General features: G+C 32.6%; 1 protein-coding gene across 5 annotated transcripts in view; it reads right to left on the minus strand.

The window, feature by feature from the left end:
- The window catches only part of SLC4A10 (solute carrier family 4 member 10), a 304,278-nt gene that overhangs the window by 83,772 nt on the left and 194,125 nt on the right, over window positions 1-26,381 (minus strand). For 2 of the 5 annotated variants that reach the window (XM_045558891.1, XM_045558892.1), the window contains exons 6-11: window positions 25,823-26,011; window positions 16,871-16,962; window positions 15,780-15,869; window positions 9,601-9,758; window positions 6,475-6,562; window positions 808-954 (exon numbers count right to left, since the gene is read on the minus strand). In XM_045558891.1, the coding sequence (XP_045414847.1) occupies window positions 808-954; window positions 6,475-6,562; window positions 9,601-9,758; window positions 15,780-15,869; window positions 16,871-16,962; window positions 25,823-26,011 (764 nt within the window). Of the gene's footprint in view, window positions 1-807; window positions 955-6,474; window positions 6,563-9,600; window positions 9,759-15,779; window positions 15,870-16,870; window positions 16,963-25,822; window positions 26,012-26,381 lie in introns of those variants that run through there. The other 3 variants (XM_045558894.1, XM_045558893.1, XM_045558895.1) reach the window with 2 other exon arrangements.

Below are 26,381 nucleotides of genomic sequence, written 5' to 3' on the forward strand. Positions count from 1 at the left end.
TAGGCCATCTGTCACTTTGAATGGGCAGCAGAGTCAGACCCAGCTGGACTTTACAGGGCAAGGGCCAAAGGCAAGGCTGGGTACGCGACAACTGGGAGGTTTGTGGGAGGCAGATTCAGTAGGAATAGAGGTGGCACTATTAGGAGTGGGCTTAACAAACATTTGGCCACCACTCTCAACAGTAATGCCTGCAATAAAAAAATGACCCCAAACAATAGAAATGCTCTTTATTTATATGTTTCTGGATTGTATGAGGGCTAAAATACACACTAGATTTTCATAAGTAGAATTTTTATAATTTTTATACCATATACCCACACAAAAGTAATACAAGTATAAGAATGATAATTTTAAAATCTTCCTAATTTTTACTGTGATCAGCAGTAACAGGAAGTTTTCTACATAATGTGATTAAGCCATGCCTTCGAATTTTCCTAATACTTGCCAATTTCAAAGTGATGCATCAGATTATACAAAGACAGTATATGGACTTTTTCTCAGGCCATATTTTACATTGTTATTAAAATTTAAATTTTCCTTCAATGTAATAACTTTTAAGTTGGCTCTAAAATCTTTCCAGGCATATGGGACCGTTTCATTTTGTAGCTTATCATCAAAACGCCAATTTCCTGGGGGCGGGGGGTGGTCGATAGCATCAAGGAAGATTTTGTACCTTCATGCCCCTGCTTTGTTAGAGATTATAACTTAAGTCATTTGAGTATTTTTGATGGTTATGCTATTTTAAGACATGCATTTAAAAGACAACAAAATAATGAGATTTTGGAGAATGTTTTCAAATATACATACCTGGGAAGGAACATTTTTGGGAGGCTCTATTCGAATGCTGGGATCCCATTCTCCAGGAGGGAGAACAGTAACCTGATCCAGAAATTCATCAATTCCTGATACCAAGTCATTACGATCTTTGGCTTTGTAAGCAACGTCATGAAATACCTTTAGAAGAAACAGAAATATCATTTGTAGTTAAAAAATTATAAAACTGTAATGTGTTCAGTGTTTTTTATCGCAGATAGCTCACACGTGACTATAACAATTTGAAGAAATAGGCAGCTCTGACACTATAGAAGGTTGTAATGTAAAATAGTATAATTGAGTTTGTTTCATTAATCCACACAGATATCTATTTTTCTTAGGATGCAAGATGAATGTTGAAATTTCTAGAAGCAAGTAGTAAGGGAAAGGAAAAGGAGGATGAAAGGAAGCTCATTAAGCTAGGATTAATGATTTAAGCTAGGCAAAGCTTATTTATGTGTGGGAAAATCAAACTTTCTTGAGGAAGCCCTTGCCCAAAAATAGAGATCAAAATTTGTAGAATGTTTTAGAAATTTCAGCAATATCTATATCCTGGAATATATAAACTAAGTTAAAAGGTTAATTTAGTTTCAATTTTGAAAATAATAAGGTTATAAGTTAGTATTTTCTAGAAATACAGTCATCCCTCAGTATCCACAGGAGATTGGTCCAAGACTCCCTGCAGATACTAAAATCTGTGAAGGCTCAAGCCCCTTATATGTGAAGGTGTAGTATTTGCCTATAACCTGTACACACCTTCCTGTAAACAGAGGGATCCTGACTTCCTGTGGTTCATCTTACAATTTTTTGATTTTATGAAGGTGCAAAAGTGATGTGCATTCAGTATGTTCCTCAACTTTCAACGGAATTAAGTCTGTATAAACCTATCTTAAGTTGAAAATATTGTAAGTCAAATTATGATGGGTTCATCAGGACATAAACCCATCAAAAGTCAAAGAGCATCTGTACTTAAATCATCTCTAGATTACTTATAATACCTAGTACAATGTAAATGCTATGTAAATAGTTGTTATACTGCATAGTTTTTTATTCATATTAATTTTATTGCTGTATTGTTATTTTTATTGGTTATATTTCTTGAATATTTTTTATTTGTGGTTGGTTGAATCTGAGGATGTGGGACCCATGGATATGGAGGGCCCACTGTGTCTTACACAGTGCAGAAAGTATATTTCCATTCAAAGCATGAGTTACATTTTACAACTTTGCCCTCCCCCTACCACACACACATACATTGTGATAGTCATTTAAGCTGTTCAAAGATATTCCAGATTTTCTTCTAGACACATGGTAGGATTGCATTTCTTTGCCTTGTTTAATATTTGGATTAAGTGTGTTCTACTCAGGTGTGCACGTGTCATTTGTGAATGGAAGTTGAGTGGCAATGTATGACTTATCATATTACCTTTTTTTTCTGGTTTAGTGACTGAGAAAACAAAGGTTCAGAAAGAATTTCTGTGAGTCTGGGTGCCTGAGTGATTATGATGAGCAGAGTCTTTCTGCCAACTTGTGATGGACATTGTTCATGATAGAAATAAACCTTCATTGTTTTAAACCACTAAGATTTTTGTTGGTTATTCCTGCAGCATAACCTAATCTCTCCTTACTAACATACACAAGAATGATACACTGAACATGCTAAGTGAGGAAAGTAAAAATAAGGGTAAGGAAGAAAAATTAATTTACAGTAAACACAATGTAAATATTTCTGATACTTTTTGTATTTCATATAAGATGAAACACAACAGACACATATTTGAGATTAGGGACTCCTATATTATTCTTTATACTGACCTATATTGTAGCAATTGGATATCTGAAAATTTCCAGGAAAATTCTGTTTCTAAATATTCTATTCCATTTTTAGGCCATTTGTTTCAGTTTCTGGTTTGATACTCAATCTAAACTGCTGCTGAAGTGATAATGAACATGTTAAAAGACTTTTTCTTGACTTTACAATTAAGAACACTTACAAAATATCATTGATGTGATAAATATACAGGCTTTGCTTAGGATAATATGAAAATATCAAAGATAATGGCTTAGTTGTATTTTGAGAAAGAGATTTTTTAAAAATTTTAAAAGCACAGATTTCACTGCCACAAGCCATTGATTTTATGGTTCAGAATATACTCTTTTAAAGATCTTTACCTGGCCCTGAGACCAAATCTGAACACTTATGTATTGCAAATGTTCTTAATCCTTAATGAGACTTTAGTCTTTTCCTGTTAGTAGCATCTCTCTTGAAATCTTTCTTGATTTGATCTCATTTAATTAAAAAAATTGCTTTGAGAGATCACAGGATCCTATACCCTACTTTAGATAGATAAATGTCCAAATTCAACCAGGACAACTAATTTCTTATTATTTTAAAGCTCCGTAAAGATAATAGACAACACAATTTGTTTGATTTTAAATTATAAACAGTGCTTATCCTTGTTTTCCTATTACAAATTTCACTAATAACTTAATTAATTTAATTTTTTTCTACCTTCTCTTTGTCTAGCTAAGCTGACATTCTGATTTCAACACATACCTGACATCTCAGAAAAGCCTTCCTTGACCCCCTCTTAAACAAGGTGAGACACTTTGTTAACACTGTCCTAACACCTTCTCCTCCTTCTTTATAGCTTTTACTGTAATTATAATTACTTATAATTAATTGTTAATTATATAATTAGATGTTTAATGCCTGTTTTCTCTGCTAAAACACTCAATAAATGTTTATCAAACCATTTAAGTGCTAGGAATATAGCAGTGCACAAAACCCAGCAAAAATCCACGCCCTCATAGAGCTTATCTTCTAAGGGTAGGGGTGAGAGGGAAGATACACAATATAAATGAGTATATGTTTAGGTGAATGATGGAAAATGCTATGGAGAAAAATGAAGCAAGAAAGGGGAATAAGGGTATGACTGGGGGATGCTGCAATTTTAAATAGGGTGATTAGAAAGGCCTCAATGAGTAGGTATTTCAGTAAAGGCCTGAGGAGGTAAGGATGCATGCCATGCAGCTATCAGGAGGAAGAGCTTTCTAGGCAGATGGAATCGCCAGTGCAGAACATGCATATCATGCTTGAGAAGCAGCAAAGTGGCCAATTCCTGGAGAGGAGTGAGCAAGAGGAAGAGTAGCAGGAGATGATGTCTGAGAGGTAAGATGGAGGAGCCTAAAAGACATTCTCTAGGACTTTGTAGGTCATCATAAGAATTTTGACTTTTACTGTAAATGAGACAGGAAGTCATTAAGAGGGTCTTGAGCAGAGGAGGGATTGCTCTAGCTGTTGTGTTGAGAATAGAATGAAGTGGAGCAAGGGCAGAAAGAACAACTGAAAGGCTGTTGCAATTATAGAATAACAATGGTGACATGGACCAAGTAACAGTGAAAGTCAGGTGATAGGGCAGAAAGTGAGAAGTACTATAGGAGGATTCTAGATATATTGTAAAAGTCAAGTCAGGAGGATCTACTGACAGATTGGATTTGGGGTGTGAAAGAAAATAGAGGAGGCAAGGATGACTTCAGGGTTGTTCTATGAGGCCCATGACCATGTCTTTAATTTCTACCACTTTATTTCCAATATATAGTGGCAATACATATATATTCATCATAATAACAATATAAAATAAATATTATTATTATCATTCCCAGTTTAAAGAGGAAACTGAGGCAGAAAAAGTTAAGATTATTTAACTTGTCCAAGATCATACAACTAGGAAGTACCTTTCCTTCCTCCCTCCCTATCTCAATTCTTCCTTTCCTCCCCTCCTTCTTTTTATTTTCTTCTTTTTAAAAGATAGGATATTCTAGGTCATTTTTCTGAACTGATAGAAATGATATAGTAAGGAGGGAGAAACTGATGATGAAGGAGCCAGGGTGGAAAACTAAGGAGCAAAATTCTCTTCAATTCAGTGGGTGGGAGGAAGGAAGGATCCAGAAAAGGAGACTGGGAAGCAGCAGCAAGGAATTAGGAAGAAACTCCAGCATATGAGGTTTTGTTTTTTTTCCTTCAAGCCTGTTTTTAACTATTCCTGGATATTTGTTCTTCCAGATATTTCTTAGAAATATGTTTACTGTGAGAGTTCTATTAGACCAGGTTTGTGGTCCTCATGAAGGCATTTATTCATTCTCCTGTCTTCTCCCAGATTTCCTAAATAGAGTAAGTTAGTCACTGTAGTGGATTGAATAGTGCCCTCCCAAAATGTATGTCAACCTAGAACCTCAGAACATGACCTTATTTGAAATAAGGGTTTTTGCAGATGTAATTAGGGTAAGGATCGCAAGATGAAATCATCCTGGATTAGGGTGGGGGGAAAGGCCATATGAAGATGAAGGCAGAGATCAAAGTTTTGCTGACACAAGCCAAGGAATGCCAGGAGCCGCTATAAGATGGAAGAGACAAAGAAGGATCCTCCTCTACAGGCTTTGAAGGGAGGGTGGCCCTGCTGACACCTTCACTTCAGACTTCTGGCCTCAAAAATGTGAAAGAACAAAAATTACTGCTGTTTTAAGCTATCCAGTTTGTGGTCATTTTTTTATGGCAGCCATAGGACATTAACACATTAAGTTGGTTCTTTTTAAAAATTGATACAAAACAATGTTTTTCTTCCAGCTTTTGGTTTCCCTATGTGTAAAAATAAATAACTAATTCATATGAAACCATAAAATATAATTTGAACAGATAGAAGAATTTATTATATTAAACCCTAAAAACAAGTTCATATTTTCATGTTTACAAACCTAGGAAAAGTAATATACAATACTAATTGGCTCTTTTTACAGAATTTTCAAGTATCTAAAGCCATGTATTTCAATAAATACATTATTACATTACTTAGACGATATTCTAGAAAATATATAATCCCATTTGTTCATTTACTACTGAATTTTGAATTAATGCCCCTTCTGTGATGTATTGCATCTGTTCTTCCCTTTAACAATAAGAACAAATTTCCATAATGTGTTGAAGAATCCAAGTCAAAGAAAATAGTTGTATGATACTACTTTTTATATTCTCATATTTAAGATCTTACATTTACGAGACATTCACCTATTTGAGAAGTTGCTGAAAGCTTTTTCCAATCCAAAAAAATCTACATATAAATTTTTTACATAGAAATTTGTGTGCTGTATCAGGGAGATCACAAGTCCCTTGAAATCCATCAACGGCTCTTCTAATAGTCCAAAGATTCTCAGCTTAGGAACATCTATATTCAGGCAATTTTAGAGAATTGGTAGGTGTTGTATGGCTCTTTGATGTCATATATCCTGTTCAGATATTACTGACATTGTTTTTCCTTTAGACCTTAAAATTATTTTGCTCCAAACAAGATTTGCAATGATATTAACATTAGTGCTTACTTTGACAACACATATACTATAAGGGGAATATTAATTAATATATTCTAAGTGCCACTAAACAAATTTTCTTTAGAATATGAGGTTATAGAATATGATATTCACGTGTGTTAATTTATTACCCCTTTGGAACAAATTTTTCTGAATGAAATTTTATAGTGGAAGCGTGGGAGAATGGGATTCAATACAGAGAAATCTGATTGATAGCAAACTGTCATGAAAACGGGACCTCCAAAAGTTAGTTGTACCTAGTGGGGGAAAATGTTCCCAATGAACTGGAATAAATACCTCATCTGTCATTAGGGTTGCAATTGATCTGCCAATCTCATGGTACTGCTGACCCTTTCCCAGGGGTCCCAGAAGAATGAACAAAAATCTGTAATTAAGAAGAAGAAGAAAAAAGAAATGTTTCAAGATAGAAATATAAAAATAATTTTAATAGTACAGAATCATTCATCTCAAAGGAATTACTGAAAATGGGGATTTGGGTGTGAAATAATCCCATAGTTTTTCACAGTTAATTATTATTTTGAACATTTTACAATGATTGACTCTTATGCTTAAGATCCTTGAGCATTAGAAATGCATGGTTACTTATCTCTGTGTTTCCCCATTTAGTTATCTGTACAGCATATGCAGTCTTATAATATATAGAATTATAAGCGTTCTATAATCCTTAGAGGAGAAAGGTGGGAAAAGAAAAATCTTATTAAACCTTTCTAAAGTGGAAGGAAGAAAACTCACTTGCATGTAAAATGGAGAGCAGTTCAAAGGGGGGAAAAGGTAATATAGTAGGATAAACAAGGAGAGAATGTATGGTCAAAAAACAGTAGATTCATGTAAAATTTACATTAAATATAAAAAATTACTGTTAGGAATCAAAAATCAGTTAGGCAGGAGAAAATGGAGAGTTAATGATTTATTAATTCCAATGGTAGAGAAATAAAAACAGCAGCTGCACTATAATACTCCATCTAAATTAGGTCGAAGGTTTGGCAAATTCATCATCACAACTGGTGCTTTTAAAGAAATCAACATATGCTCTAACTTTAGAGAACTGGTAATTGTCCTGTGTCTGAGAAGGTCAATGCTTAAGGGAAATTGTGAAAATTAAAGAATGTCCTATATTCTGCAGTATCATTCTATGGTGTTAATTTGTTAAATGGTTTATGCTATTAAGTATGAAGACTAATGGCTTTATAAGGTATGCTAAAATAATTACTATAATTCTACCTTTCATTTAGTTATAAAGTTTAGAGATTGTACATGTTTTTACATGATGCATCTATTACACAATCTTAGAGGATATGACATGAATTTTTTGTGTCAGTTGTAACTGAATCCAAGTCAATTTCACTATATAGAAATGTTCACTATATATCAAAAACAGGAATAGTTTAATATGGTGACAGATGCTTTATCAAGTATAATACTTTAAAGAAATTTCCTAACCTATGTACATCTTGCTATTTTTCAGGTTTTCATTCCTTGGACTATTTATAAAGTCCTAAAAGATTATTTTCTGATATTTCTATTACATGTTGTCATTATATTGATGGGGTACCTTTTTGCTTCCCTAAGAAAGGATAATTAAAAACCCTGAATGGCTTTCTCTATTCTATTTGTCTAACTAATCTTCTTTCATTTTTCACCTTTCCTCACTAAATAGTCTAGTCTTTGCATCTCCTCTTATACAGTTGCTCTCCAGTGCCCCTAATTTTTTTCTCCATTGTTCTCTGCACATACTTTGCTGTGTCAGTATGAAATGAGGTCACTTAACCCTGACAGTTTTGAAACTGAGAGTATATAACTCTATTATGGCTTTTCTCTACTTCTGGAAATTTTTCTTTTCTTTCTTTTGAAATACAGGAACTACCATTGTCATAAATAGCCATCATTTAATCATAGTTCACCAGACACCTTCCTAAATGGTGGAATGAGAATGTATGGCTTGGAAGACTGAAAAGGAATTTTAAATTGCTAAAAAATACCTCTACAATTAGTAAGTCTGACATCTTAAATCTGAATCCCAGATTCCCGGAAACTCTGCGTAAGTTATAGGTTGTCCATAGAAAAATACAGCCTTAATCATATAGTCAGATGCCACTTTAATGTGCTCGATTCACCCTTTCATTTTTTAATAAAGGTTGACATGTATCAGAGATCTCAGTAGCCCTCAAAAAGGATAAACAGCAACATCTTTCGATAACCTGAGTGGTAACTAGGTTCCTCCCTCAAACCACAGAGTTGGGCATAGGTACTTGAACACTAAGTCCCATTTGAGTCAGCTTAACTTTTACAAAATGAGGCCTCTCCTAGCTGCACTATTCCATATTTCTGGAATATCTTATCCATAATCAAAGCATGAAGTGATGTAGTCTGCAATGTGTTAAGGCCAAAGATCTTACAAACCCAGTTGCCACAGCACCTGAATTTTCATCAGTTTAACTTGATTAAAGCAAGTTTGGAGGAGGAGGTATTCTAACAGTATCTGAGACAGCTATAGCATCAAACAAAGGGCACCAGTCATGTGGGAAATGGGGCCGTAAATAGATACGTTTTGCTGTGGGAACAGGACTAGAGTGAAAGGCTATCTGCGTATAAGCATTGCATTTGATGGTCAATGTAGGAAAGAAACCCAGGTTCCTGGATACACTGCTAGGAACCCAATGTGTTAAAGTCAATATTCTATTTGTTCTTTTCATTTTATTCACAATTTTACCAATGGACAGCCTAAGGATAGATGATACATAACATAATTCAGTTTGTATTATCCCTAAACTGTTAGATTTTGTGTGTAGCTAAATGAAAAACAAGTTCAGTAATCAAATTAAATTTGTACTTTTGACTCGATTCAACCACACTACCATGATGGTACTACCAGTGATTCTTTAGACCCCGGTTGTAGGAGGCACATTGTGCCTAGGATTGAAACATACAGTATATTTGATATGTCAGGGACTGTCCTAATGAGAGCACTTATATGCATTTTGAAGGCCTACCCATTCCAGCATAAGCCCAACCTTGGAAACTTTGATCTTTTTAAGTTTGACCACACTCATATACAAGATCCTCCCTTTCTTTAGTATACAGTTTAATCTTTGAGAAGAGCCTAACCCTTTATCACTTCTTTTACTGAAAATTTAAAAAAGGATTTGTATGGTTATATAGACCAGGGTATTCCTAGAGATGAGGAATATGTCTCAAATAAAACACAGAAGTTTGTGAGGGAGGAAGAAAAAATAGAATAATTTTTAAATACTTTTTTCCCTCCTCCACAAGGAAGAAGAAACAACAGTTTTGTGGATTACACATTAGTTTCTAGTCAAATTTAACAGGAAATCATATTTAATCCCCACTTTTTTAAATAAAAAAATTTAAGAAAAATGTAAAAGGTGTTCTTATATATTTTACCTGGTTGGGATTGGGACTTCAGCCAGTCCTTGAAGCAATACAGCTGGAGACAACCTGACAAACGCAACTACAGTTCGATCTAAGAACTCCAGTTCTCCAACTAAGATGTTTGATGCTTCAGCACCTGGAGGAATCTTTTTCATAAAATGCAGATCAACCTGTGGTTATCACAAAGTAAATAAGGTAATCAAAATGGGAAAAATGTGATAAATCATATTCTAGCCTGGGGCTTCACATACAGTAATCCATCTACATATAATTTAAATAAATACACATAGCATCTCATTTGGCCTTTTTCTATAACTTTTTTCTTTAATTGTGGATTATTTTAATTTGTCATCAATAAGCTAAATACTCTAGTTTTTCTGTTCATTATTTTTAAAAGAAACTTCTTGACCATCAACAATCTTGAAATTTTAGGAGGAAAAAGTATATGTACTCAACATAATAAATATACTTTAACTATAATTTAATTAGAATACACCAACAGATTTAATATTTCATCTATATTACTTTAATTTTTGTATACAACATATTTCAATTAAAATACTCAAAATAAGCTTATCTCAAAAGAAATATAATCATGTTTTCCCTTAAACTATAAATTATGACTTAAAACTTCATCTTTTTTCTAGTTTGTTCTATATTGTTCACATTCTATACCTGGTCTGATAATTCTTCAATTTTATTTTTTCATCAGAGAATTTAGATGTGACAGAGTAAAGAAAACAAGAATAAAAATATTAACATTTGGAATTGCTGAAGAGCCATAGTTGAATTTCTGACATGAGATGTCTGTGATTGAAATGAATGCATACAAAACAAAAGCAATCATTAATAAGAAGAAATTCTAAGAGCAAAAGGTGAACTCTGAAAAATGAATGTAAAATATCCTTAAGAATAAATATCAATTTTTAGGTATAAGTCCTCAGTGAAAATCAAGCAGTGATTCTAAAGTAAATTTTAAAAGGCCTATTTCTTGTTTCTAAATCATTTGAATTGCTTTTTATGGAACTCCATTTTCAGGGGAAAAGAGTTTGTTTATCTGCTCTAATAATTGGTTTTATGCCCTCATGTTAATAAAATGGGGGTCAAGGATTAAAGTGGGAATAACCAAGAGGGTGAGGAAAGAGCTCTGGCAAACACGGGTGAAGCTAAGAATATTTTGTAGGCTAGATAATTCTTTTGTAGGTCTAATGATGTGAGAATATTTACTCCAAAAGTTTAAGATGAAGAAATTTAAAATTTCTAGGAGTAACTTAGAAAATCTGTAATAACACTTTAACGACTACATTAAATAATGTTCTTAGATCAAGCATTAAATATGTTGCTTTCTGAAATTAAGACCTCTGTGTAGCTATTTGGAAAGTTTATAACTGATTAATCTTTCTGTAGGATAAGGGCACCACAAAACATAAAATCCAGTATATGGAGTGTGTATTTTATCACAAGGATTAAATATGAAAATAATTGTCAGTACTTCATCAGAAAATACCAAAGAGAACCAATATTTTATTTTAAAGAAAAGGAAGAAAGATTTAACAAAATAAAACTGCTTATAAAAAGAAATAAATGACAAATATTACAAGTTCTAAACTTTTTAACCTACAAATATACTCCCAAATATAAATTTGTAAATTCATAATGTGTATTGGATTATATAGCTAATATTTTGCTTTTGTAGGATCTAAACTTTTAATTTATAGATAAAAAAGTATTTAATAAGGTTAAATTTTGTGGGATTTGTTATGGTATTTTTGCATGTATATTTCTAGCTAGCAGAAGTGTACACATTAAAAATGCTTTCAATTAGTCATGATTTACATTTCCCTTATAATGCAAAAATTCCTAAGACAAGTATAAAAGATTTCCTATACACTCTTAGCCCTGTGAGAAAAACATAATAAATCTTCATAAGTTTTTAAGAGCCTAAAAGAATAAACAATTAAGTTTTTACCCTCAGTGGAAAGAATAATGATACACTACTAATACATCGGAACAATATTTAAAATGAGAAAATATCTTTTAAAAAATCTATAATTGCTAATCAATGAGTTATATTGATAATACTTGAAGTTTAAATTCCACCTAGAAAACTTCCTTTAAACTCATCTATTGCTTGACAAATGCCATAGTCTCAACTATTAAATTCTGTACCTCAGGCAGGTGCCAATTATAGAAATAACTGCTTTAAGAAAAAATTTAATTAAATCAAGAAATAGTATGCCAAATTAGTTTAATTTTATAAAAGGAAATATATGGTCCTTACATGTGATTTTTTAAAATTACATAATACCTAATATATCATTGATATTGCCACTTAGAAAAAGTATTAAAATATACAGAATTTAATTTCAGGATTAGCAAATTTATCATTTGATTTAAAATGTAATAAATTATAGTTACATATTTGGGGTAGGCATTATACTCATTAGATTATATTATTCTTGGAGTATACATATATTTGGGGGGATAATAGAGAATATTTTATCCAATTATATTATCATATATTATTCCTGGAATATAATATTCCCAAAATATTTTTGTATTTGTGTTATTATATAATTCATAAAGAACTTTATCTGTTATATTGAAACTACCTTATATTTTTTTTATTTCAGAATATTATGGGGGTACAAACATTTTGGTTACATATAATGCCTTTGCCTCACCCAAGCCTGGGCTACAAGCATGCCCTTCCACCATACAGTGCACTCTGCATGGATTAGTTGTGAATTTACCCTCCCCTACCATCCCCTCCCACCTGACTGGCACCCAGTGAATATTACTATCATGTGAGCACCTTAGTGTTGATCAGTTACTACCAATTTGATGGTGAGTACATGCAGTACTTGTTTTTCCATTCTTGTGATACCTCACTTGAAAGGATGGGCTCAAGCTCTATCCAGGATGATATAAGAGGTGCTAGTCACCACTGTTTTCTGTAGTTGAGTAGTATTCCATGGTATACATATATCATATTTGATTAATCCACTCACATATTGATGGGCACTTGGATTGTTTCCACATCTTTGTAATTGTGAATTGTGCTGCCATTAACATTTGAGTGCAGATGTCTTTATTATAGAATGTCTTTTTTTCCTTTGGGTAGATGCCTAGTAGTGGGATTGCTAGATCGAATGGTATTTCTATTGTTAGCTCTTTGAGATATCTCCAAATTACTTTACACAGGGGTTGTACTAATTTGCAGTCCCACCAGCAGTGTAAGAGTGTTCCAATCTCTCCACAGCCATGCCAGTATTTGTTGGTTTGGGATTTTTTGGTAAAGGCCATTCTCACTGCAGTTAGGTGATATCTCACTGTGGTCTTGATTTGCATTGCCCTAATGATTAGAGATGTCGAGCACTTTTATATATGTTTGCTGGCCATTATTCTGTCTTCTTTTGAAGTTTCAGTTCATGTCATTTGCCCATTTATTGATGGGATTGTTAGATTTTTTTCTTGTTAATATTCTTAAGCTCCATATAGATTCTAGTTATCAGCCCTTTATCGGATGCATCCCATTCTGTAGGTTGTCTATTTGCTCTAATGATAGTTTCCTTGGCTGTGCATGAAACTATCTTTTAATATAACAAAAGATCATGTTTAAGGACCACAATTTAACCTTTTGTAAAATTATAACTACCCAAAACAGCTCTTAGAATCTAGGTTGAATTACATCCCTAAGACAATCTCAAGTGGACCCAAACACTTGGAATGGACATAAATCCTAGAAGTTCCTGGTCCTCTGAATGGGATCTTGAAGTAATCAAGCTATACTATTCTAGGTCTGGATTTACACTCATGCTTCTGGACTGTCCAAGCCCCACCTTTATGCTAAGAAGGGAAAATCCTTTATTCTAAGCATTTGATACTTAAGCTGCGACACCAAGTTGAAGGAAAAATGCATGCAAATTTAGGGAGAAAGTTAAAGTCTTAAGCCGATCATAGAAAGTACAAGAAAATGAGTAGAGATTCTCTGGGGAAAAATAGTGTCTTGACACTAACTAGCCAGTGCTCTTGAGTAGCTTTCTTAATCTCTCTGGAATTCAGCTTTTTTGCTAACTTAATGAGGAGATGTCTAAGGGTTGCTACAGTTCTAGGGTTTAATAATCCAACTCTCTGTAACATGTTTCACACACTAAAGCTAGATACAGAAGAAAGTTCTTTCTACATTTAAAATTATGTGAAGCCTTCTTTGGGTCATTTGAAATAAAAAAAAAATCACCAACATAAAAAAGCCATCTTCTACTATCAATTTAAAACACAGAGACTTATAGTATTTTGACATATCTCCTTTATTATAGGAAGCTGAAACCTGACAATTCAGGTTATATCCTAAATCATTCCTTAATGAATAAATTTGATGGGCCTATCCATTGGAAGGGTTAAAAATGTGTAGGTTGAATATAGATAGAATATAAGATCAAGTTATATGAAATGAATAAAGACCTTTTTTTCCCCTTAACATGTCAAAGTTCTACTGGGGTTTAATGGTGAAAGTTACCTTGGGACTAGCTGAGTTTTGATAAATTCACTACAAAACTGAAATCATAAGGCTAAAGGAAGAAAAAAATCTTAATTCACACACCTGCAAAATCTGGCAGTAAAATGTGTTTCCATAGTAATGGAGCACAACTGTTCTTTCCAACCCTACTTCTCTGCCCTCCCAGGTTATAAAGTAAGAAGTGTTACTACTTTTTGGTTTGTTTGTTTTTTTTTTTTTTAATTCCAAAACTAAAGGCTTAAATTGTTTTTATTTATTTATTTATTTTTGGGACAGAGTCTCACTCTGCTGCCCAGGCTACAGTGCCGTGGCATCAGCCTAGCTCACAGCAACCTCAGACTCCTGGGCTCAAGTGATCCTTCTGCCTCAGCTTCTCGAGTAGCTGGGACTACAGGCATGCGCCACCATGCCAGGCTAATTTTTTCTATATATATTTTTAGTTGTCCATATAATTTCTTTCTATTTTTAGTAGAGACGGGGTCTTGCTCTTGTTCAGGCTGGTCTCAAACTCCTGAGCTCAAAAGATCCACCCGTCTCGGCCTCCCAGAGTGCTAGGATTACAGGCGTGAGCCACCACGCCCGGCCTGGCTTAAATTGTTTTGAGTCTTGCAGGATTCATTCAGCAAGTACATCCTAAACACTTTTCAAGGCACTAAACATCCAGTGGAAACCAAAACATATTAAATTCGGATCAATCTTCGATACTATAATTTGTACTACTATTATTATTAATAATAATAGCAACCACCTTCTACTGAGCACCTGCTGTAATATCCAGCACTCTGTCAGGTGCTGTCTCTATAAATTTTCTCTTTAAATCTTCACAACAAAATTGTAAATAGGTATTTTTATTCTTATTTTGCAAATGAAAAGCCTGAAGTTTAGCAAACTTCTCCAAGATCAGAGAGTTTATAAGTGCTAGAGTCAGGATTTAAGATCTCATGCTCTTTCACAAAAGCCATGTTCTTTCCAATGTGCCAGGGTATGAAAAAGGGACTGAGGAATACGGGTGTATGGGATTAAATAGAGGGCTCTAGAAATTTAACTTGCCTATTAAAAGATTGAATGGGCCAGTGAACTGAAATGCAATGAGGAAGAAAAGGATTAAAGGAAAGAAAACCTATTTTTCACTCTTCTGTAGTTTTAATTGTTTGGGGGGATCTGAAGATGAGACTACTGTCTCCAACTGGCAGTCTTCATTTTCTTTCTTATGTGATGAAATATTTTTGAAGGCTGCAAAGATAGGTTACACAATTAAAAGCAAAATGATACAGAGATATAATATGCAATGTATAAAGTTTATATTATTTTTAAAAAGTTAAAAGGTAATTCATTTAAACAGATGAGCTATGTGGTTTATAACCATTGTTTTTGAAAATGTTAAATGTGCCTTTGTAATACTGTTAATGCTTGCATGAATAAATAAGCAACTTGTTATGTCATTGCTTTTAAGATATTGTTTCAACTTAAAAATATCAGAAATTAAATGTATGGCAGTTTGTGACAACTTTATTCCAACTTGCAGATGAATGAAGATGTAATGCTTTAAAAAGATAACTTTTAGAGTGGCAGATGGAATGCATTTGAACTGGCTTAATGTTTGAATCACATGCCTCCATATAGTGAAATGAGCTTTGAACCACTGTAGAAATGCCCCCGAGGATGCCCTCACCTCTCTCTCTTGCTGGTGTGGAGGTCCTTTTTCATGCCTTTGTTTCATCCCACATGGACTAGTATGCCCCTTTTGTTGGCCTCCCAGTCCCTGCACGCATAATTAACAGACTTAAGCTGGTACACCATGCTGCCACGGAGACTCCGCCAGGCACCAGAGGGAGAGCATGCACATAACTAGACCTAGATCATTTAGGCATTGTCAGAGGGATTCTGAAACAGGTCCAAGGAGCTGATTACTATTAATCTTTTCAGAACCTTGATTCAGGCTACTTCCTCTACTGCTGCCTCCCATTCCCACCTCCCCCCACTACTATTATACAATCATTGCCAGTGCTAAGGGCTTTATTAAAGTATTATTCTGAGTTACTACTGTTTCAGCCACTCAGATAGAATTGTTGACCCTCCTTATTTTTACCCAAGCTTGAAACTCCTCCTCTTTTCTATTTGACTCTTAGTTTGACATAGTTCACCATGGCACATATACACTGTCAGGAATTTGCTAACCCAAATCACGTTATTTTCACTGACTCATTCTTTTCTTAGAATACATTCAAGTAAATGATTTCATTTGAATTGTCTACAATTAGATGTATTCCTCAACAGTCAGTCCTCAGTATGTTTTCATTCAAAACTCTGCTCAGTTTTATTATGCCCTTCCAGGATTTCCTTACACTTATGCCTTTGTCTGAATTACAGTGACAATGAAAATTTATATTTTAAATTTGCTTTCCCACAAATAAAGGAAAAGTTATTTTGAAAAAAAAAAAACCACTAGCAAAAGTTTTTAAACAATAGATTAAACTTCTCTTAAATTCCCTGTGAAGCCCTTTATTCTTTTTATTGGAAGAGATACATTATACCAAGTGGCTGAAACCTGAAGACTATGCATAAAACTTACAAGTTCAGTTTTTGAATAAGCAAAATGTTACTTGTGGACTTAATGCTAACATTATTGGTAACAATATCAAGCTTTGACTAAGAAAAAACAAAAAACTGCATGCAAAATATTGTGTCAACACCTCTTAAAATGGGTAGTAATATCTAGTAGTAATTTAGCAGCTTACTTAGATGAGAGGGAGAAAAGCTTACCTTGCTGAAGTCAACAGTGCTGTTTTCTCTGCTAACATCGTTTTTATTTTCAACACAGGCTGGAGCAGACTGAGGAGAAACAACCTGACCTGCTAAAAGAGATTGTTATTACAGAATACAAACAATTACTTCCAGAGTTCTAAACATATTGAGTAAAATATGAACTTCAATTGAACTAGACTAACATACATTTCTTAATGAGTTTATAATATCAGCATGAAGCATCAATATAAATAGATCTATGTCGATACAAAAATTCTTATTTATCAGTTACAGATAGAAATGGGAGAATTCAGTCAAGAACATTTAAACCAACTTTCAGATTGAAACTCTAAAAAGTTTTTCTCTATGAAGAAAAATTTCCTACAAAATTATCTGTCTAAATGTAACCATGAGGCCGGGCGCGGTGGCTCACGCCTGTAATCCTAGCACTCTGGGAGGCCGAGGCTGGTGGATCGCTCAAGGTCAGGAGTTTGAGACCAGCCTGAGCAAGAGTGAGACCCCCGTCTCTACTAAAAATAGAAAGAAATTGTCTGGCCAACTAAAATATATATAGAAAAAAAATTAGCCGGGCATGGTGGTGCATGCCTATAGGCCCAGCTTCTCGGGAGGCTGAGGCAGTAGGATTGCTTAAGCCCAGGAGTTTGAGGTTGCTGTGAGCTAGGCTGATGCCACGGCACTCACTCTAGCCCGGACAACAAAAGCGAGAATCTGTCTCAAAAAATAAAATAAAATAATACACAAATAAATAAATAAATAAATAAATTTAACCATGATTTTTAAACACCATTGATTCTAAATTTCGACCAAAACTAATGGTATATATAAAAAAGATAAGATAGACATCTATTAGGATTTAAGCTCAGACTGAAGAATTTAAAATGTAAAGCATTAAAACAAGGACGAATATTTATCTGAAAATCACACAGTATATTTTTAGGTTCTATTGCATCTAAAAAGCCAAACCAATGAGAAAAAATTCTTTGGTAGTAACTTTTAGAGATTTCTATATAAGGGGTTCAGTTAGAAATTCCTTTATTTTACACAGTGTGAACACTGTGAACCTGATTTTATGCCTGTGACTCTTCTATTACATAAGCATAATGATACAAAATAAGATAAGAGAAAAAATAAACTTGAATGTATTAGTTTCCCATTAACACTAACTAAAACTTAATTATTTTATAGTTCTTTTCCCCACTATAGGGAAGATAATGATATTAAGTGGATAGTAGAGCTGGGAATGTGAAATGGCTAGAAAAGGTTAAATTCCATCACTAACTAAATGTGAAACATTCTTTGCAATCTCAAATCATCTGAAATCTGTCCGCAGTCAGCAATGAAATGAAAATTAAATCTCTCCCCATCTTCAGTTGTTACTTTTGCTATGAAATGAGTAATGATAACCCAACTTTGAAGACTTCACCATATTTATGATCCTAATTTAGCGACTCCAAAATACTTCTCTTATTCTCAGTCTTAAATGTCAAAAATATTCATTCTGCCTAGCTCTCCCCTCTACCTAGCTAAAGCCAAATTTTATTCAGAGTTCACCTTCAGTGTAATTTTCTCCAATTACTTCCATCTCTGTCCAAACTTCTGTAAACTCTTAGTGTAAATACAAAAAAAAGAAACCCTTTTCTTTAAATTCTCTTCCTGAAAACTCACTTACTCTTTATTACCGAGAAATTACCAAGTGCAATTAAAAACACTAATTATTTACTTTCAGATATTACTATAATTTTGCTTTTTGGACTATTAAGCCTCTTAGGCAGGGGTCACTGTCACTAACTAATAGGTATAATTTTTTATGGCTTAAAATTGTTATATTGCCAAAAAGTAATAGGCTTAAGATTCTTCTAGAACTTAAATATTTTACTGCTTTCACTTAACAAAGTGAAATAATACATTTGGTGAAGAGAAAATAAAATGACTTTTTAGAGCAAGTTCATCTCAAACTGTGTACACAAATTTTGAATATAGCATGTTCCAGGGAAATATATAAACTTCAGAGAAATGTCAAACCAGTTATATAAATTATTTTCATTCTCCCATTTCTAACTACAATGTGCAGCTATAGCTGTGAACTGTTCATTAGCAGCCATTCAATTTACCATTCTCAAAATAATAACTGTAATTTTTAAAAAACCTTTTACATAATGCATTTGTGCTACTAACAGATGTCTTCAATCACCAGTTTCACATCATTCTCCATATTTTCATGAGTTAGAGCATTAGATTTATTTAAAACTAAATTTATTGTATGTTCTGTAAAATTGGTGAAATTTGAGTCATGGAAAAATTTTAAAATGTATATCTGCTTTCTTATAATAATTTATTTCATGTGATATAAAACTACATGGAGGAGCAATTATTTAATTCTGTCAGCATACACATACAAAAAGAGAGTGAACCCAGCGCAAAATCATCAACTGTGAAGGGATTGAATTGGATAGAAAATATGCTGGAATTTAAAATTTGAAGAAATTGAATACTTTATGTTTGCACTTGTATACTTTAAGGAGAACATTTCATAAATTACCTTCAGGCCAGGCAATATGTGTAAAATATTGGCACTTGTATTTCTTCTTGTAAATAATAATAGTAATTCATATATTAATATTATATGTAATAATTGTAATAACATATCGTTCTGTGCTATTCTCGTTCTAAGATGATAATTTTATAAAGTTGATAATCAGGAAAGCATTTAGAAACTATTTTTTATAAATATTTTAAATGATATTGATAATGACCTAGTTGAGAGTATTTATTTACCTGAAGAAGACATACTAGGACATGGTAAATTCCCTGCTAGTTCTTGATCCTATATATGTGCATAGAATATATGCTAATGCAGGAAAAAAACATAAAAACTACCAGCCTATGATATAGAAACATAAGGTACAAATTTGGTATCTTTTATATTTCAGAGTAAGCAGTTAAATAATAGGAGTAAGTATTAGTAGTTAAATATATTTAATCACATCAAAAGTCCTACAAAATTTAAGGAGCATTTCAAATCTTGGTATTATTTCTAAAAATATAAATTAATTTGTTAAAGTGAAATAATACACATTAAATGTATATATCTTCAAGGGAGTTTTGACAACTTGGCAGGATACAAAAAATGTATAGGTATTTAAAAATTAAACTAACAAGTTTGGTTTGGGTTATTTTGAAAAAAAGTACAAGCCTTTGAAAAAGCTTAAAATTTTAAATTTTATTTGCTATATAAATAAAACTAAAACTCACACATGAATTATAGTCCATAGAACTAATGTAAACCTCATAAATTAAAATAATTTTTATAATTCTGTTATCTGTTATAATCTTTGCCAAAATATTTATTTCTTTAGTTTGTTCTAATTATTGCCACCTTTCAGAAGAAGATGATGGGACTGAATTTCAAAATGAATTTCATTAACTCAAATAATATATAAGAAGAATCAATAAATTTAGATTTTGAAAGGGATCTCTTATTTTCTTGCTGATATCTAAGGCAATAGTAGTTCACAGAATAATCATTTTCAAGTACAGGATTTTATCTTCAACCAGAAGTAAATGTGTTTCCTAATGGAATAACAAAGAATTAGCTAGGATATTTTCCCCTTCAGGACAAAATAGTATAAAGTTAGGATTTAGTACTCATATATGTATGGAAGCTTTATGAATGCTAATTGTATATGATAATTTTTCTAACCACTATGGCACAATGCTTGCAACATAAATATAATTAAGGTATCTATTTAAATCACTTTTCTTTGAGTCATGAATGCATTTTTTTCCCTCTAGACCTCCATATAGGGATCATATATCAGTCAGATAAGACATTATTATAGACCATTTATTTTTCTAGGAATAATTATAAAATGTGTGGGGCAAGCATATGAGAAAACTGAGAGCATTTCGAGTGACTAATAACTAGAAAATGGAAGCTCTGCTTTTCTGCTTGTTACACTGTAAGTTGTTCACTAAGTCTATTGTGAGACTGGTGTAGTCATTTCCTTCATTATAAAGTTGTGGGGAGGAACATGGGATCATATCAAAAGTACTAGTTCATGACTTTAAGTAATGTCAGTATCCTCAAAGCACCTCATGAAACACAACTGCAAATAAATATGTTCTCAAAAATCCTGTTGAGAAGCATATTAATTCATCTGTCTTATAGGCTTCTTCTTTAAGTAAATTATATACATATGTATTATAAAACAGCAGCTTTTAAATTTATATTTGGCCAAATTCAAATCAATAGACTATATCTCTGAAGTGTATTATTATTTGTTACTGCTTAATCCACTGTAAATCGTGTGCACTAGAAGGAAACTGGGATGAAGACATGGATGTACATTACTATTAACCTAGAGACCAAGCTGGTTTACACTACCTCAGAAACCTTCAACGCATTTAGAGTACCCAAAGGGTAGGAGATGAGGGAGGTACAGAGATGAGATGAGCCTGTTAGACACAAGACAGAGCAAAATAAAGAAATATAAAGATGAATGACAAAGTTACATACATGTGTAACAATACATTTATTCATGGGAATAGAAAATATGAAGAAAGGAGGGCTAAATATTTAGAAAATGTTGATTAGGTGAGGTACACTTCAAAAACATGGAAAGTATGCACATAATTAAACTTGGAGAAAAATTAGTATGCCTGAAAATAATAAGTTTAAACACATCACACTAGAAATATGTTTGCTGTTAAAATACAGTCTTAACATTCCAATTCATTAATGACAATATAGCCTCTGAACAGATCCATCAGTTGTGTCAACAATCTCATCTTTATTTTCTTGGAACATCGGAAAGTATCAACTTTAGTAAACAATGTTTAATTCTTTCATATACATGAATATTTTAATATGTTTTCTCCCAAGTGAGTCTAAGAATTATTATTCTAGATTTATTTTTTTCTTCAAAGGTAGAACATTATGAAGCATATATTTTAAACCCTGGGTGTTTTATTTATGAGACCACAGTATTTAAAAAACAAGAAAGCAAATAAATATCTAAACACATAAAAACATCATGCATCTGAAGAGAAAAAGAAGTGATTATAAGACAATAAATCTGATTTCCAAAACTGTAAATAAAAATCATGCACAATACATTTGTGTACATTGCTTTAAGGCTGCAGTCTACCCAGGACTAAAGAGTGAACTGGTGATATCCCATAGTTACAAATCTAAATGTTCTTTGGTAACCTATGGCTTTGAATGGTAAGTTACTTTCTGATCTGTAACTTCTTTTGAGATCCTAAATAAAAAGTACAAATGGAAAGTATTTGGATTAGGATGGAGAAAATACATATTAAGGAAAAGGAACGGAGTTAGAAATTATTATTACAGTAAAGGACAGGGTGGAATAAAGACATCCTATACTTAAGGAATCTAAGAATCTCAACTTATTTTCAAAAGCATAAAAGTTATCACAAGGGTAATAATATTTTATAATAGATTTGTAATCCAGATGTCTCAACATGCAATTGTAATGCCTAAATAATACAGATACTGATATTTTGCTTCCTAGGTCATGTAACATGAAAGTCTTATTTTTCGTATTAGAAACTCTTCCTAGATTCTATGAATCATTTGAATAACCGGATATACTTATTTTAAGTGCTTTCCACTCATGCCCTTTTGAGGTTCTAATGTCAAAGAAGATATTATTTTTCTATTATTTTTGCTGTTGCTCTGCCAAATGTAACTGTCACTTTTTATTGAAACATCAGAATCAGGCATTTAATTCTCACAGTTTTGATGCTTAATGAAAAGTGAAAGTTAAACACAGCATGGTGGCATTAAAAATGCATGGTGAATCCATGCTATCCTGCATCTTAGCCCTGAAAGAGAATGCAGAATACCAAGAAGAAAATTATACAAAAAAGCAAACTAGTGTATTTAGAGGTGGAATTAACAAATTATCACAAATTACTCAAAAAGGTATGGACAAGAGAATGTAGACTTGAGGAGGAGAGGAGCAAGGAAATATACTAACTTGTTAATCTGATCTATAAAATGGGGCAGATTCACATTTGAAATACAGTATCTGAATGTTTAACCCTTGGGAGTACTACCAAGGTAGCATGCTCAAGGAACAATTCAATTAAGGAAGTCGAAACCTTATTCTATATGACTGTTTTAAATGTCTCACCATAAGCATTAGTTTGTTTTTGAGGGAATTTCAATTGTTTTGCCTCTAAAGTAAAAAGCACCTTAAACAAGAGAAGGGGACTTATTTCTACTCCCATACTTGGGAAGGAAAACGTGTTCTGTTTTCAAGTTTCTAGAAAATCCTTGCTCTATTTAATTCCTATTCTATAATCTTAAAAGAAAAAGTCAATCTATTTGTATAAAATATTTTACTAGAGATTTTTAAAAATAAAATTATTTTTACCTTTTTTAGATATTTTAAATCCTTTTGCATTTTTCTCTATTACTACACAAAAAAATTTAAATCTCTGTTGCATATTTGAAACAAAATATCAAATTTATATTTATGGCAATTAATTTCAGTTTGCTTATTTATCTAGAGTTTGTCAGGTTTACAGTTCATAAGGAGATTGAGAACCTTAGTAGTAAAGGTCTTTTACACTTTTTTCCCCACTTTTGTGTAGTAGATTTATTTCTAAATTGGTGAAGTCTATACATATTTTCAGAATTCTCAACACACATAATTATGCAAAGTGTGTGAGGAAGCAAAACAGAGTCATAAGGAGGTGTTATAAGCCTAGGCTTAGAAAACCACTTCTGACAGCATACTCTACACAACAATACTTAATTGGGTATGTGAATCTTATTAGAAATGTTTCCAAGTTTTTATTACCCTTACGTATGCCTTGAAAAGATTTGTATGTGTTCAGATAACGGTTGATTGTACAGATGGTGACAGAATCACTTCAGAACCACTCAGATTCTAGTTTTTGGGAAAACTAAGGCATTTCCTAAATAAGACAAAAAGCAGGCTCTCAGAAAACCTTGTATCTATATGTAGACTTGTGATTCATGACTGTAATTCTATCACCTCTTCTTATATTTAATAAAAGTTTAAAGTAGTAACAGTGTGTCTAGGTCTATATGATATTACAATAAATGGTTAATCCAAATATTCCATACCCTCTTCCCTCAAAAGAACAAAATACAATGAAATTTTTGTGTAACAAACATTATCCCCAATGAAATTTGAGGTATATATTTTAACTAGTTCACAATCCAAGATCCTTGCCTCTTTGAAGAAACATATATATATCTTTCTTATAGACATATATCATATTATCTGATTTCCAGAAAAACTGATGAAATTAAGGCAAAAGTTCATTTTTATAAAATGTGCTTGCCTTCTTAGAGAGTTTGTTCATGGATATATTTTAATAAGGTTTTTGGAATCATGTAGACTTAAGCCTGTAGTCAAAATTAGTAAATATCTGAGTATGTTTTGTTAACATCACTATCTCAAATAAATACTAGCATTGTAATTGCAACAAAGGCACTACATTTATAATATGTCTCTCAGATTATCAAAGCTTCAAGTTTTATCATTTTATATATCACATATTTTAAAGCAAATTGTGATTTAGAATGATTTGATTCAAAGCAAGTTATACATTCTCAAAATGTTCAGTGGAATCTACAAATATAAGTTGGTACTCATAACACTTTTAGTGAATTTAATATATGCACAACTACAGACTCTTCTATATAACAACAGTGATTATTATCCAGTCATTGAAAGGTCTTAAAAATCAAATGAGCATTTCAAAAATAATTTTGCCATTAAGAACTGGTTCTATATCCTGAGATAAAATCACACTTAATCATCTTCATCTATTTAATAAACCATTTCTTCTATATTTGTTTGTGTATATTTCATTCAGTAGTATGAAAACTGGTAAAAATTCCCATATGAAGCAAAGTCTGGAGAGAACTCATTTTCATACATTTGTATTTAAGGCATCTCTGAAGCTTTTGAAAATCAGAGTGAAATTACATGATATTCCATGCTGTCAATGCATGTGCTTTAGTCCATTTGTGGAAATCAGAGTCTTTCCAGTAAAGCATTTCAAAATACTTTTCATTAATTTTTATCTTTTAGAACTGGAAACTTTTATAGCTGATGGAAGTTTAACAAATTTTTATCATCTTCATGGTAATTTCATTTTCCTTCATGAGATTAATGGAAAGGACAGATGATAACAGGAGATTTCTAAGCAGCTTCCTTAGTGCAAATGATGAAGGGTTAAATGGATTCAAGGAGAGAACAAAAATACAGGAAAGATAAAATAATCCAAAGCATAAATCATTGTAAGTCATGATTACTAGGAGATAATGGTGGTCATCTATATTGGTATATGAAGATGGCAAGTGGAGTGGCTCCATGGATGAATGTCAAACATGCCGTACTGCAAACAGCAATGAGCCCATAAACTGGAATCAGGCTTAATGTATAGAGAGCCACAAAGAATGTACTCACTGGTTTCTTCAATTATTATCACTAATGGAATTTGTTGATGATGAGCAACATGAAACCACTATCTTTTTTCCATAAACACTAGATGATGATCATTATTCCTTTTAACCCAGAACCATTTATGGCATAAGTCAAAACATTGCATTACATTTTCAAGCTATGGGACAGAGAATAGGACCTTGTTTGATATGCAATAGATGCTCCATTTACATTTGCTGCGTTTAAATCTGTAAGTTCTCATTAAATATCAGGGATTTTTGCATTCTTTCATTAGCTTTTCAGGAAATGTAAATTCTTTGCTAAAATTTCTACAATTTGATGCTTGATAACAAGACTATATATGCATATGAAAAGAATCCTATCACAATCTGAATTTGAATAAATGTTTCAAATAAAACATGTTTTAAAGGATTTAGAAGCACTTTGATATTTCAGAGACCTATAGTATACATAAGGAGAACAATAAAGAAACATTTACCATTTTTATCCATGGAATTTGGTTCTGATTGTTTCTTGCCAATATCAGCAAAGGAACGAACAATGGGAATCCTGTTGGTGAGTTTTTTCTGATTCTGGTGGTGATGCTGTTTCATCAGTGCCTCATGGACCCTGTGGCGTACATCTTCATTCAGCTGACCTGAGCTCACTTGTTGGTCAAGGACCATATCTGTGAGAAAAGGCAGGAAGAAGATGAGCACAGCTTTCCTGTCATACATGTGCCAGCAGTAAACCAGAGTCCAAATATTCAAACTCTAAAGAATATTATTCTTCTTAAAATAGGAATGACTTCCTTTAAAAATATCTAAGTATGGTGTTACAAACAAAAGTTTATCTTCCTGTGTAGAAATGTCGCACAAGAAAGACTTGGATAATTTTTCATTATAAGCCTTTCAATTTTAAATATATAATTTTTATGGAATATTATTTTTCAGATGGACATAGCGGTATTGAGAAGAAATCCTTTATTTCTCCATTATTCACATGGATGGGAGGGAATAGTTGTAGGGATAATATCAAAATCATTACTGCCTGTAATC

This window comes from Lemur catta, chromosome 8, assembly GCF_020740605.2.
Source record: "Lemur catta isolate mLemCat1 chromosome 8, mLemCat1.pri, whole genome shotgun sequence".
NCBI classification, from domain to species: domain Eukaryota; kingdom Metazoa; phylum Chordata; class Mammalia; order Primates; family Lemuridae; genus Lemur; species Lemur catta.